This window comes from Phoenix dactylifera, unplaced genomic scaffold (assembly GCF_009389715.1).
Source record: "Phoenix dactylifera cultivar Barhee BC4 unplaced genomic scaffold, palm_55x_up_171113_PBpolish2nd_filt_p 000046F, whole genome shotgun sequence".
In the NCBI taxonomy this organism is placed as follows: domain Eukaryota; kingdom Viridiplantae; phylum Streptophyta; class Magnoliopsida; order Arecales; family Arecaceae; genus Phoenix; species Phoenix dactylifera.
This window is the reverse complement of record NW_024067669.1, coordinates 2259456-2274170: the sequence shown is the minus strand read 5'-3', so window position 1 is coordinate 2274170 and position 14715 is coordinate 2259456. Positions and strand designations below refer to the sequence as shown.

The 14715-nt window shown below is 40.2% G+C and overlaps 2 protein-coding genes across 2 annotated transcripts; one reads left to right on the top strand and one right to left on the bottom strand.

The window, feature by feature from the left end:
- The first annotated feature begins 2243 nt into the window (after positions 1–2243).
- Positions 2244–6507, top strand: LOC103712059 (oryzain alpha chain-like). The gene is made up of 5 exons (XM_008798446.4): positions 2244–2824; positions 3146–3381; positions 3482–3622; positions 5293–5742; positions 6102–6507. Exons 1-5 carry the CDS (start codon positions 2326–2328, stop codon positions 6195–6197), a joined length of 1422 nt encoding a protein of 473 aa, XP_008796668.2. The 5' UTR covers positions 2244–2325; the 3' UTR covers positions 6198–6507.
- Positions 6508–9366: 2859 nt separating this feature from the next.
- Positions 9367–11244, bottom strand: LOC103699549 (UPF0481 protein At3g47200-like). The gene has a single exon (XM_008781569.3). The coding sequence runs from the start codon at positions 11132–11134 to the stop codon at positions 9611–9613; it is 1524 nt and encodes a 507-aa protein (XP_008779791.2). The 5' UTR covers positions 11135–11244; the 3' UTR covers positions 9367–9610.
- Between the last annotated feature and the right edge of the window lie 3471 nt (positions 11245–14715).

Genomic DNA, 14715 nt, shown 5'->3' with positions numbered 1-14715 from the left:
TGTCTCTAAGCTCCAAGGTGTTGTATGGAATCATCTGACTTGCGAGGTTTCACACCATTATCAACATAACCCCAGCTACCATCCATAACAAACACTAATTAAATCAAATAAAAACGGTAAAAGCAAAAAATAAATAAAAAAATAATGGCCAAAATAATGTGTTTGGCCCTCATTCTCGAAGATATCACATCTCACTAAAAATAATTTTCTCCAATTCTTCACACGTCACTCTCTTTCTCACTTTGTAAATCCCATTTCAACCTAAATTAACTTAGACTAGCATTAAAAGATAAACTATTTCGATTAGAATTGGAAGAGAAAATTAGAAAAAGATAGGAATATAATCTTAGTATCAGCATAACAAGCAATTGATTTCCAACACTGCCCTTCATTATGAAGACTAGGCCAATAATATTAACTTGTCGATATCATCGAATACCACAGCAACTATTGCCAATATTACCACTTGATGAATAAATAATTGAACAGTGCAGCATTTTGGTTGGCTTGAACAATCACTTCTTCATTAGCTTCTCTTTTGATGTATATCTTGCAGTCAGAGATGTCCTTCACCACTTTCTCTCTACATTGATTTCATGATCACTATACCAAAATTTCATTAAGCATCTAGCTTGTCTTACTGGACATAAAGCTGCGAGTTACAATCACTGCTCAAGAGTGCATTAGCCAATACTGGCAATATACATATCAATAAAAGTTCATGTAAAAACCTTTCCTCCAAAACTTAATAATTTTTACCAGCTAAATAGAAGTTTGAATACAAAATATACTTTTTTCTTTACTAAGATGACATAATAGAAAATGTTAAAAAATATAAAAATATTTTTTATATCCAAATTTACTTATATGTAGTTGAAGAGTGAGGAGGCCCTATATTCATGGTGTAATTTACTTGATTGTTTGAGATAGCCAGGAAAATCAATTTTTCAGTATGTTCCAAAAAAACAATAACCTGATATCATCCGACTAAATCTTTGGTACTATCAAGAGAGATGTGAGAAGCATTATGAAATTTCTAGCGACACACATATCCTTTTGCGGATGAACAGGATTATTAAAGCTGAATGATCAAGTCTTATCCTACCAAATTCTTCCACTATATTACTATATTCCAGAAATAATTGATGAAGTTATCCAAACCTTTAGCTGGATTCGTTATTTGTCCCCATCAATGTACCATGAAAAGCGTGACGGTATTTTCGATGAAATTGCCTGAGTCTTTTGCTAAAATAATTGTTTTCATTATATAATCACTAATACGACAAGATTATATATAAAAAAGTAAAGAATGACTCGTATTGATGGCTTAAACCTTGCTCATGCTGTCATGCATTCGACACCCGCATATGCATTCCTATGCGTGCGTTTGGAACGGGCCTCGTAATTTCCTCTTGACTTGCGAAGCTAGTGTCGCCCGCCCACACTCCGCTTCCAGAAGGGTTTGGCTTCATTGGTTCACCTCTCTCCATCCCCTCCTCTCTCTCGCTCTCTCTCTCAATTAATAGAAAGAAATGATCCACTGCAAAGCCCCAAGCTGTCGACTGCCAGCATTAATACAATAGCATTTACCTCCGATAATTAAAAAAAATTATATTTACATTCTTAAAATTTATTTTATTTAATATTTAAATTCATAACTTAACAAAGTATTAACCAAATCATTAATTTTAAATAAAATTTAAATACCAAACCAGCAAAAATTTTAGAAATGATCAAAATAATTTTAAATAATATAATAATTATTTAAGAATATAAAATATATATATAATTCCTTATTTATCCAAAAAAATTAATTTTTTATGCAGAATAAATAGTTCTATTAAAACAGTTAGTCTAATCAACCATAATGTAGATTTTATAAATTACTAAATATAAATATAATAAATATAAATTTTAAAAAAATTTGAAATATTCGAACCATTTATTATGTTAACTTTCAAACCAAGCATATCTATAGAAAGACCAGTAAAGCTGAGGATTAGATAGTCTTGTATGTGGCTGGCTGGTTTAGAGGAGCCCATTAATTGATACGATGGACTTGCTTTAGAGCCTTTCAAGTTTTATTATTATTATTATTATTTTTTATGCATTCGCACTGAGAGAACCAGCCGTTGGAGAAAAAAAAAAAAAATCAGCCTTATCATTATTATTTTTACTATTTGTCATTTATTAATTAATAAACCCCCTCGCCACCTCTACATAAGCAGCGGGTGCCATCCCTGCACGGAAGAAGAAGAAGAAGGCTCCTTGCCTCTCATCTTTACCTCCCCATTCTTCCCCTCTACGATCCAAATCCCAGCGACCATGGGTCCCAATACCTCTACCGCGACCGCCGCGGTCTCCGCCCTCCTCCTCCTCTACCTCCTGGCCCTGGCCTCCGCCGCCACTGCCGCCGTCGACTCGGGCATGTCCATCCTCAGCTACGGGGAGAGGAGCGAGGAGGAGGTGCGCCGCCTCTACCAGGCCTGGAAGGCGCGGCACAGCCGGTCCTACAACGCGCTCGACGAGGACGAGCGGCGCTTCGAGATCTTCCGCGACAACCTCCGCTTCATCGACCAGCACAACGCCGCCGCCGACGCCGGCGAGTACTCCTTCCGCCTCGGCCTGACCCGGTTCGCCGACCTCACCAACGAGGAGTACCGCTCCACCTACCTCGGCGTCCGGACCGCTGGCTCCCGCCGCCGCCGGAGTTCCGCCGCTGGGAGCCATCGGTACCAGTTCCGCTCCAGCGACGAGCTGCCGGACTCCATCGATTGGAGGGACAAGGGCGCGGTCGCGGAGGTCAAAGACCAAGGCAGTTGCGGTCCGTATCTTCTTTCCTTTACCTTCGTCCGGCAACATTATTACTATTTTGCCCTCGCAGTTGACGGTTTGATGGAGCTAGATCCTTGTTTCTCTATTCACCGGAAAAACCTCTCCGTCATCTGCTTCCGATCAGACCTGAGCTGACTCACTCATGTTTCTTGATCTGCCGATATGTTTGATTTTTTGTCGATGAAAACTTGTACCAAGCTGCTAACCGTATGAATGAGATTTTAGAGTAAATTTATCGTGTATTAAGTGAAAGAAGTGCAGAAGAATTGGAGATCTGATAGTGTTTTTGTGCTGTGCTTTGGTGTTGCAGGGAGCTGCTGGGCTTTCTCGACGGTTGCGGCGGTGGAGGGGATCAACCAGATCGTGACCGGCGATCTGATATCGCTGTCGGAGCAGGAGCTGGTGGACTGCGACACCTTCTACAATGAGGGCTGCAACGGGGGGCTCATGGATTACGCTTTCGAGTTCATCATCAACAACGGGGGGATCGATACTGAGGAGGACTACCCTTACAAGGGCCGTGATGGTAGATGCGACCAGTACAGGGTAACTTGCCGATTCTTCTTCTCATATGTCCTGCGGCCTCTGTAATTCCCTTCTTGGCTATAGTTTTGATGGTGGTGTCTCTTTTGTGGTGGTGCTGCAGAAGAACGCGCATGTTGTTTCCATCGATTCATATGAGGATGTTCCGATAAATGATGAGAAGTCTCTGCAGAAAGCAGTGGCAAACCAACCTGTTAGTGTTGCTATTGAAGGTGGTGGCAGGGCATTCCAATTGTATGAATCGGTAAGGTTCTATGCATGGATAATTTAAGTATTTTGTCATAAATTTAAACCAAAGTGATGATTTGATCGTTAATTGTGCCCCTTATATGTGAATATGCTGCATAGGCCATCCATCATTATGCTAGAGAAGCAGGTGACTGCAATTATAATTTGGTGTAATGGATGTGGCTTCTAAAAGTAATCAATTTTCTGCCAAAATCTTTCTGGCAATTTGAGTTTAGCTTGTTGTGTATGATCAGATGCTTGTTAGATCAACTGCATGTAAAATTTTGCAGATGTCTGAGATATAAGAATGAAAGGATTTTCGACCCTATATTACATCATGCAGATCCTTGAAATATAAGCATGATCGGAATCTTCTTTACCTTTTTTGTCCTTACATGGGACAAGTATCTTCTCTGGAATTTGGGATGCGTCGACTCTTGCATAAGTAAATTAGTACATGCCTTGCTGGTTGTTTATGTCATGGTTGTGGATTTCAGTTGCCATGTTTTACCCCTGCTACATGTCTGTAAGATTGTTAACCACTTGCTATCATCGTTCATGATTTGCAGCTTGTCTACAATATAATTTTATAGAGAGACGTGGAACAAAGAATTTCTTGTATATGAAAGCCCTAATCATGTTAGAGTTCCACTAGATGTAGAGCATTGATAATTGATATATTCATCAATAATTTTTTTTAAGATGAGAATTGATATATAAATGCCTAATTATTATGTAACTAGTATATTAGAATTGGTTCGGTCCTTCTGAAAAAGTATGATGGTAGTTAGGCTTATAGAGGCATGCTGCCTAATCGTGGTGGGTGATTGGTGGAATATGCTTCATTCAGTCTTCGCTTTATGTTCTATGAAATTCAGAATTAACATCAGAAGAAGCTTATGTTGCAGTCATGGAGTATATAGTTTGGTCCAGGGATTCCTCTTGAAGCTATTCCTTATATCTAAATGTATAAATATAGACTTTCAATATACTGTGATAGCTTTCTTTTATTCTGGTGTGTGGTTTTGTGAGTTGCAAACTGTGGCCACAGCTATTGGGCTGTTTTTTGATGGTCAAATGTGGCTGCTCTATTCTGTCCCAGTGTGCATTATAGTCACATAGCATCTTCAACCTTCCAAAAGCCCAACATTATCCTTGTCCTTGAGCTTTCCTTGTTGACAAAGTTTTTCTTCATCAGCAAACTCAGATTACTTTGCCTGGGTGTTTCTTATTAATTTATGTGTTGCTTGTTAGTGTAACTTTGACATATCTACACCATTCATTGTCAATAAACTGCTATAGTGACAAGCTCATGTTGTCAATTACTGAATCATAACAGCTTAATATAGACTGATTTTACAATTATTTTGTGCACTCTATAGGTCATATTAAATAGTATATTGCCATTCAGAGGCATCCGTAAATAATCGAACTATCAAAAGTTGAAGTTTGTAGAGTCATTTTACTCTTGACAACATGTATCTTTTAGCTTCAAAAAATTGGACATGCTGCACGATGTCCTACACGTTTTTTTCATCAATAATACTGATCATCTAATTATATAAAAGAAAACTAGATTATTGAATGTATGATCCTCCAGTTGTGTGGTTGTTCATGACTATACATATTTACCCTAATCATTTATCTATCTATCTGACTGTTTATTTATTTTTCCTTCGAACTCAGGGAATATTCACTGGATATTGTGGTACCGATCTGGACCATGGTGTAACTGCAGTAGGCTATGGCAGTGAGAATGGCAAGGAGTACTGGATTGTGAAGAACTCATGGGGCTCAGAGTGGGGGGAGGCTGGGTACGTTAGGATGGAGCGCAATATTAATGCAGCCACCGGCAAGTGTGGTATTGCAATGGAGGCATCATATCCCATAAAGAAGGGCCAGAACCCACCCAATCCTGGTCCATCACCTCCTTCCCCTGTGAAGCCACCAACTGTTTGCGATAACTACTATTCCTGCCCAGAGAGCACGACATGCTGCTGTGTCTATGAATTTGGACGCAACTGCTTTGCATGGGGATGCTGCCCGCTCGAGGGTGCGACCTGCTGTGATGACCACTACAGCTGCTGCCCCCATGACTACCCCATTTGCAATGTTGAGGAAGGAATTTGCCTAATGGTAACTCCCTAACTTTGGAAAATAACTTTTCATGCTTATACTCATCAGGCATTACAGTATGAAATCAAATCCTCATTGGCAGAGTGATTCGAAAATCACTTACTGATAATTTGGATGGTTTATTGGCCAAATCATTTGAGGCCTGATCGGCAAATAGGTGGAAATCAGCACATAATTAGGCATGCCCATTTAATGGATTGAAAAAGAGTGCTAAATAGATCAAAGCTTCTTGTTTTCATTTTTCTAGCCTCAATTCTTTATTTTCCTCTGGTTGACAATATATCCATCCTATTTTGCATATCTGATACCTTTTTCCTACCTAACTCTTGTTTTTCTGTGTCATTTGGTTTGACAAACAGAGCAAGAACAATCCACTGGGGGTGAAGGCTATGAAACACACGCCCGCAAAGCCGTATCAGGGTTACTCTGGCGCTCTAGGCAGGAGCAGTGCTTGAGAAGCACATTGGTTGATCGCGCAGCTAGAAGTATGTACGTGATGGAATTAATTCTTGACACTCTTGTGCTCTGTTATAAATTAAAGATAGCTGTTCTGGGTATTTCATGATGATTAGAAGCTTTTGTACATATATCTAAGTGTCAGTTGTCAGATTACTTAAAGGGAATTTGAGAGCTAAATTAATTATAACAACTATAAGCCAGTTCCATTGTAAAAAAACTAGCATCAAGCACATTGGATGCAAGCATGAATTTATCTTGAAACAGAGCCCAAGATGCAAGGGAAATGTTGATCACTATTTTATTTTATCTATTTTCGAATGTTTCATGCTGGAAGTCCCAGGAAAATCCTGCAGCATTTCAGATTACATGGGAAGAGAGTAAACAACTATAGACACAGTCACTTGTAACTCTAAATTGATCTTATCTGCTGCAACCCTGCTTATAACCCTTTCAGACACCACCTTTCAGACAATCAGCTGCTGATTCGCGCATACAACAAACAAAAAACGATAAAAGTGATAGTTATAATATAATTGAACTCGAAGTGGCTACGAGAGTTGTATGGTGAAAACCAATGGTTTAATGCAATTAAACACCATGGTGGTCCCTGCATGCAAACCATCACATCCTTGTTGAACAACAATTTCTGAATTAACACGGCAAGGTGGAACTCGACACCTTGATGCTTATCTTGTTAACGCTTTGTTAGCTGGAGGAGGTCCTCTTCCCCAAGTTACAAGAGCTTTTGGGATGTCAAGTTTCAGGTGCAAATTTCAGGATAACAAACATTATCTAGAATTTTTCGGCTTGCTTTCGGATGCTTTTTCTGGAAAAGAGAGTATTAAAAAAAAAAAAAGGTCTAAAGATGGATAAGGAAAAAATAAGAACAATGACAAAAGCAGAGAAAAGAAAAGAAAGACCAATTAGTAGTTGATCCAATCCTAACCTACCCTAGAAAGAAAAAACAATCAATAGAAGAAAACTAGGTAGAAAAAGCTAAAACCAGGGATTCAAGAGCTGCCAAAACATATAAAGAAGGATCCAAGAAAATGACATACCTCCAAACCAATCTAGCCACTCCAATATTATTAAAAAATGGCTAGTAATTTTTAGTCTTTTCCAGTAGAAGTGCCTTAATCCATAACTTTGCTGTCCCTTGTTCAGCAGAATCGACGCATTTGATTGGGAAAAAGTGGCAGATTGATCCTGTTCTAGCAGAAATTACCACTCTCACATGTTTGGTTCGGAGAAAGCGGTCGCTGAACTGTGGGGCTTCAGCCATGCCTGACTTCAGTTGGAGTGAGCTGAAGTTGGGACAGGGAGGTGCATGCTCCCACTTTTCATTCTAATTAATCAGAACTTTATTACTGAATAATAACCAAAAAGAGCAATTTGACTGACAGCTCTCACAGTCTTGTTAAAGCAAAGCAATGAATTCCAACATTAGCAAGCTTAAAGTAAACTAAGGTAGCAGAGGATTTGTTTGCCCGCAATTGAGCAAGTTAAAGTTGCAAATGCTGCAATTGAATTACAGGCATCCGGAAGCAGCTGCTTTTATGACTGTAATTGCAACTGTATGCCTGCATTCCGAACCACAAAAAAAAAAAAAAAATCAGCAAAATTTTTCATCAATTTAAAACACAAAAAAAGAATAATCTCTCTGCGTCAATCTATCCACTTGTACCCAGGCATTTTCATAGCATTTTACAAAGATTGCGACCCAATATCATGTTGAGAATAATCTGAGTGTGATACATATCTATTCCCTTCCACAACCTTTAGAGTTTCAGCCACATAAATTTGCTTCCGTATGCAAAAACTTCAGAATCAAATACTTTCTTCATTTTTTCCCATTTTCAAACGTTTATATTGACATATACATAAATCTCAACCCAAACCAAACCAATAGAAAGGCAGAGAACTCTCATCCCAAGTGTCATTCCTGACTAGATGAGACACCCTGTTGACAACCCCATAAACTGTTGACCAAGCGCTTTGCCCTTATAAAAGAAAAAAAAATCCCGAAAAGTCATGCAATACAGCTTTTTTCTTTTTTGGGAACGTACGAATGAAAAAAATCTTTAAAAAAGCTGCAATAGAGCTTTCAAGAACCAAACAAACTCCAGAAAAGTCGCAGTGGACTGCTCCACCTTCAAAAAGCTTGCTCCTCCGTGCTGGCAAAAGAAAGGCACTGTTCTACATCATTAGCTGCAGATTTTTATTTGAATAGATATGCCCATCACTTTCAGAGGACCCAAACAATTGGCACTAGGGCTGAAAGCAGTATCCTACCTTACATATTTTTATATTCAGTTCAGATCAAATTTAGATATTATTTTTTTAGTCTAATCAGATCTGAATACGGATAGTCAGTTTAAAATTTTTTCAGATACAAATATATATAATATTTTCAGATTCAAATTCAGATATCCGTATAACAAAAATAAATAAAAAACTTAAATTAAATTAAAAAAATAAATTAAGTGATTAATCAAACTTAAACTAAAAAAAATAGATTCTCTTTATCGTCTTCAAGTAACTAGGATGTCGAAGATCCTGTTCATTTTTTAGTTTCCACCTGGTGATTACAACCTGATGATTACAACTGGCTATAGCCTTGAGGAGCCTTAGAGGCGTCATAAATCCCGTCTACTTCGATGACAAGCAATCTTAAGCAATATATTATTTATAAAATTATTAATTTTTATTATTTATAAATATTTATTAAAAGTATTTTTTATTAATTTTTTCTCTTTATTACTAGTTTTTATCGTTGAAGTTTGCTTAAATTTGATTAATATCCAAAAAAAATATCCGATTTATATCCATTTTCGAATAAGAAAATATATATATATGCTTACCATCCAATTCATATCTGCATCCATTTAGAAAAAAAATATGAATATTAATTTTAATATCTATTTAAAATCCATATCCATATTTGTTAAAAAATATAGATATAAACATACATATACCAATCCATATGGGTTTCATTTTCGGGCCTAATTTTCAACTTGGGAAGAAGGAAAACAATTAGTAATTAATAGCAGCAAAACTCCAACTCTTTACCTATGGTGATAGATATATCGATGATATGTGTATGGTATTCAAAAACTCCTCCCCCCCCCCCCCCCCTCTTTTTTTTTTTGTAAAGACGGTAATTTATGTAGCTCTAACTTGAGTACATCCTGCCAAGCCACGAAAAAGTAAAGAGTACAAAGGAGAGGGAATGCCTCCTATAGAAGTCCAAAGAAAATCTCTGGAATGCCGGGCAACGAAGGAGGCGACCCAATCTGCTGCCATGTTCGCCTTCCGAAATACATGTGCAGCCTGCAAGCCACCCATCTCCTGAGCTAGCCTACGGATCTCTCTAATGAGAGGATGGCCATCACCATATAGCTCTTCCCGTTCATGAGTTTGGTCTGTAATAGCCATAGACGCTATAAAATGTCTGAGCGAGAGTTAGCACCAGAAGAACCACAGCAGCAATGAAGGAAATAATCGCCCATGGATTGTTGAAGTACTTATGCTTCAAGCTGGCTCTCCAACTATTCCACCGATGGTTGTAATACCTGTTCACCTGCCCCGAGAGCCCGGACAAGTAACCGTCGTTCATGTCGAACACCACCTCCTGGCACAATTTATTGAACATGTCGGCGACCTCGTCGTCGTTCCCCAGCCAATGCTCGATGATGCCACGGTAGTGCAGGTACCGGACATCCTCCTCGGAGTCGATCAAATTGTCCATGAAGATCACGTACGAGGTGATGTCGTTGCTGCAATTCATGTGGCACTGCTCGAAGGCTATCAGGTTCAGGAACAAGGATTTGGTGCCGTCGTGAATGAGCAGGCGGGGGATATGGAGCACGCCGTTCTTGAATTCGATGTCCCAGAACCGGTCGGTCCTCCGCTTCCGGAATTTGATGCCGGAATCGCGCAGCTCGGTGACGCAGTGGACCAGCTGCTGGCGGCGCTTGTCGCAGACGCGGGCGCGGTCGGACCACCGCTTGAGCCAGACGCCGGGCGCCGGCCGCGGGCCGGCGCGGAGCAGGCTGCAGCGGAAGACGTCGAGGCAGTGCAGGCCGCCTTCGGACAAGGGGTCGAAGGCGGCGGCGGAGAACTCGAGCTTGAAGCGGTCGCTCTGGTTGAGCGGCTCGTAGGTGGGCATGAGGGGGTCCAAGAATTGGATGGCGAGGCGGGCGACGAGGCCGCAGCCTTGCTCCGGCAGGCCGAGCTGGAGACCGAGCAGGCGGCCGAGGACGAACAGAGGGATCTGGTTCTCCAGCATGATCATGTCGCGCTGGATGGAGTGCATCGTGCCGCGCACGGCGAAGACCGGGTCGCAGTGCGAGTAGCCCAGGCTCGTGAAGCCCTCGCCGGCGGCGCCGCGGAAGAGCTCGAGCATGAAGACGCCGTCGAGGACCATGACCTCGACGAATTCGTCGCTGGAGAGATGGATGTGGCCTTCGTAGCAGGACCTGGCTTTGTCCTCGAGGGATTTGACGGCGTGGAGGTAGAGGTGGATGTCGTGGCCGGTGCGCTTGAGGACGTGGTGGAGTGCCCGCCACTTGTGGCTGTCCATGTCGCGGAGGCGGCGGCGGCTGCGGTGGTAGGGTCCGATGGACACGACCTGGGGGAAGTAGGCCTTCTCGTCGCCCTCGCGGAGGGACTTGGGGACGCGGTAGATGGAGAGCTTGGCCCAGGGGCTGAAGCTCTCCAGCTGCCGGGCTTGCTCGAGTTTCTCTCTTATGGAGATGACCCATTCGGAGTCTTGAGGGGGGTTTGGGGGAGCGGCAGGCTCGCCGGCCTGGGTGAGGAGGGGAGGGGCTTTGGAGGCGGGGGTGGTGGGCTGGGATTTGCCTTCCACCTTTTCTTTGAGCTTGAGGGTGACGAGGTACCAGCTCAGGAGATCTTTGTTGAAGACGGCTACCATTCTTCGCCCCCCGCTCCTTCCAAGGCTTCTTTCGAGTGTTCGCTAAAAGTTGGTGATATGGAGCTTGGCTGCAATAATGGTGGGAGATCACCTTGGATACTCTGTAATAGAAGGCACCACAAGATTAGATTAAAGAACATTAATTTTGATGATGACTTTGGCGAGGATTTCGTTCTAGCCTAGCTTGGTTTATTTTGTTTGTTTTGGGTGCCCACCATCTCTCTTTTCTCCATTTAGCGGTAATTATTTTGAGTGTGAGAATCTGTTGGGAGAAAAATGTATTGCCCAAAATACGTGGATACATCTGTTGCGGACCCCCCTCACGCACCGCCGTCGAATCCCACAACCAAGGAGGAGCCCATGCTCGGATGATGCCAAGGAAGGGTCGTGCAACGGCCAAACTCAAAATCCGGACCAATTACTTTGCCTGGAGGGGTGGCCGGACCTTAGCCAAGCCCCTTCACACTTGGCCAAGCCTAGGCCAAGCCCATTCACACTTGGCCAAGCCAAGGCTCCCAGTGCTTGGCCAAGCATGTCCAAGCATGCCAAAGACATGTCACTCTAGCATCTACCAACTAAGCAAGATGGTCCCTTATGTGTATGTATGTCTTGCATGCCATGAATGTGTATGGAATGGTGTGAGGCATACAACAGTGGATTTTGAATGCTTCCGCATTCACAGAGAGACAAAGCCTTCTAGCTATCAGATTTCCATAAATAGCTCTCAAGGTCTTATCGCTTCAATTTAATGTATTTCAAGGGATTGTTTTTAGCATGAGCCACTGTTATATTTATGGCACATCAATTACCAAATGAAATAGTTTTAATTTTATCAGCGAAAGCCTTCGTCTTTAAGTTTTGTTAAGATTAACTTTGATGATAACGTATCAGATGACAGAAGTGGAGACATAGCTAGCTTTATGATCAGAGAGGTCTTGACTCTAGATTGGCGACGGCGAAAGGTCTTTGCATTTATGACATTTTTGTATCTGATGCGAAATTGAGGGCTGTATGAGAATGTATTACCTATACAAAGCTCACTTTGGGGGCAGAGTGTATTCAACTTGAAGAGGATTTTGCTATAATTAATGGATGGATCCAAGGTCAAGCTAAAAAGGACTGTAGGCATCCATTGCTGCAGAATATTTTTAAATTGACGAGGGATTGTACAGTACTCCGAGTACAGAGAGACAAACAGAATAATTGATTGGGTTGCATCTTTTGTTGCTCAGTATTCTCGCGACTTCCTTTGGATCAACTATGAGACCATTCCTCCACCCCTAAACTATCTCTTGTTTTCTGACTTCAGTGGATGCATTCATTCTATGAGCGTGTGATCCATCCCACCTATAAAAAAAAATGACCCTCTTCCCTCAAGTTTCCTCAATTTAAAATACAAGATAAATTAATTCTGTGAAACAATGTGCTATGAGAGTAGCTTGTTGAAGTTAAGATGTATAATTGCAATGATATTAATTTCATATGTAATGAAAATAAAATGAGGATGTTTCTCATTGTCATATGGTGTTGACTGAAAATTATTCAGCAATGTGAACCATGAGTATTCACCATAAGTATTACACTTTCTTAGAACTTGGATAGAAGGAAATCCATCTAAAATCAGGTGGAAGAAGTTGGGAGGGGGGGGAAGGTGCTCGAACCCAAGTCATGGGTACCAACCTCGAGTGGCTTTACAAACTTTACTAGATGGCAACTTTGACATTATTATTAAACTTGGCTCCCTAAATCTCATAGAAAAAATAGTTATTTCATGACAAATTTAATGAACATTAAACATATCATGATTGTTATAGTATGATGTGACATATACTATTAAAAAGCATCGACAAATTTTGGCGAGGTAGTCAAATTGGCGATGCTTCTTTCTAATGTCGGCAAGTTAGAGTTGCTATATCCTATTTTTCTGTAGTGTCACTCTAGCATCAACCAACTAAACAAGATGGTCTCTTATGTGTATGTATGTCTTGCATGCCATGAATGAGTATGGAATGGTGTGAGGCATACAACAGTGGATTTTGAATGCTTTCCACATTCACAGAGAGACAAAGCCTTCTAGCTATCAGATTTCCATCAATAGCTCTCAAGGTCTTATCGCTTCAATTTAATGTATTTCAAGGGATTGTTTTTAGCATGAGCCACTGTTATAGCACATCAATTACGAAATGAAATAGTTTTAGTTCAGTTGAGGATATCGTTTGAAAAAGAACACCACATAAACTATGTAGGGGGGGGGGGGGGGGGAATTAAGAGACTTATTTTCTCAAGGCTGCACGAATAACATTACATAAAATAACTTCTGATTAATTTATAAAATGGAGTTAAAATTCCCTAAGCATACCAAGCAAACTCTTTTTTTTGCCCTGGTGCATAAATGCTATAAAGATATGCAAGAAGCTAAGGGACTTAGTTGGCAACTTCAAGTAAATTTGGATCGAGTTTGGAAGGAAGATTCATCATATTTGGAACTTGATTGCATAGCCCAACTTCGGAAAGCTATAATTTATTTAATATAAATCTATTTATAATAATTTTTTAAAAAATAATAATTTTTCGAGATTTATGATGATGCGACAACCTCAAAGGGTTCAGGCACTAGCATGTGAGTATAATGATATTTAAGCCTCAAAATATATTTGTTAAAGTAATTTTTTTAAAATAAAAATTTGGGTAGACATATCTTCCAAATCTAGAGGAATTAAATGACATGACAGAAGGCTGGACTAATATGAGAGTTGAGATCTAACACCACATTGACTTTCATCTTATTAAGGATTTCTTGCCATAGTTACGACATTATCTGAGTTATTAAAACATTCTCAAATTATTATTGGTTCCTTTGGTTGTAAACTGATGCAGAATTATTCAATTATTCTCAAATTATACATGAATTTCATGATTTATTCATGAGCAATTCATTGACTAATATTTTTTTCAATATCATACAAATTAATCATACCATATATTGTTGCAAGTGGTAATGTTTTTTTTACTAGCATTGTAATTATTACGTCTCATATATTTCTTTTAAGTGAACAAATTTACATATTTTTTGGTATAATTTAAGTTTACATATTTTAGATAACCCACTCTTGAAGAATTTACTTTTTTTTTTCCAAATTCCGAATGATCATGTATGGTTGACTTGTTCCCGAATGCCGAACTTATGACCAAACAGCTTTCTACTCACTTAGCATTTTAGCAAATCCTACTCATAAGGAAAGCAGCATCATGTCTCCTTGCAACTCCCTCCTCCCGTTAGGCTCTTGCTTGTAAGCTGAGGTCCCTTGTTAGAATTAATAATTGATAGGTTGTATATTTAACATACTGCCACAAAAAGAGGTGCTATCAGCTGGATCTCATTTTGCTTCACCTCCTGGATCCATTTTGCTGACAGATTGCATGTTTAGTGCAGATTGTATGAGAGAGCAATGAGAGTATAATATTTTTGAAGCGGTGGTGCAGGGAATTCAGAAACAGAAAACATGAAAAATTAAGAGCGTGTTTGGTTTGCGATCTGAATCGAAATGGATTGGAATAGAAATCGGAATGGCCATATCTCG

Excerpts from the sequence above, each read along its gene's own strand:
- LOC103712059 (XM_008798446.4), top strand. The coding sequence starts at position 2,326 with ATGGGTCCCAATACCTCTACCGCGACCGCCGCGGTCTCCGCCCTCCTC. Across the intron at positions 2,825-3,145 it reads CAAAGACCAAGGCAGTTGCG|GGAGCTGCTGGGCTTTCTCG; the intron begins GTCCGTATCTTC and ends TTGGTGTTGCAG. Across the intron at positions 3,623-5,292 it reads CATTCCAATTGTATGAATCG|GGAATATTCACTGGATATTG; the intron begins GTAAGGTTCTAT and ends CTTCGAACTCAG.
- LOC103699549 (XM_008781569.3), bottom strand. The coding sequence starts at position 11,134 with ATGGTAGCCGTCTTCAACAAAGATCTCCTGAGCTGGTACCTCGTCACC.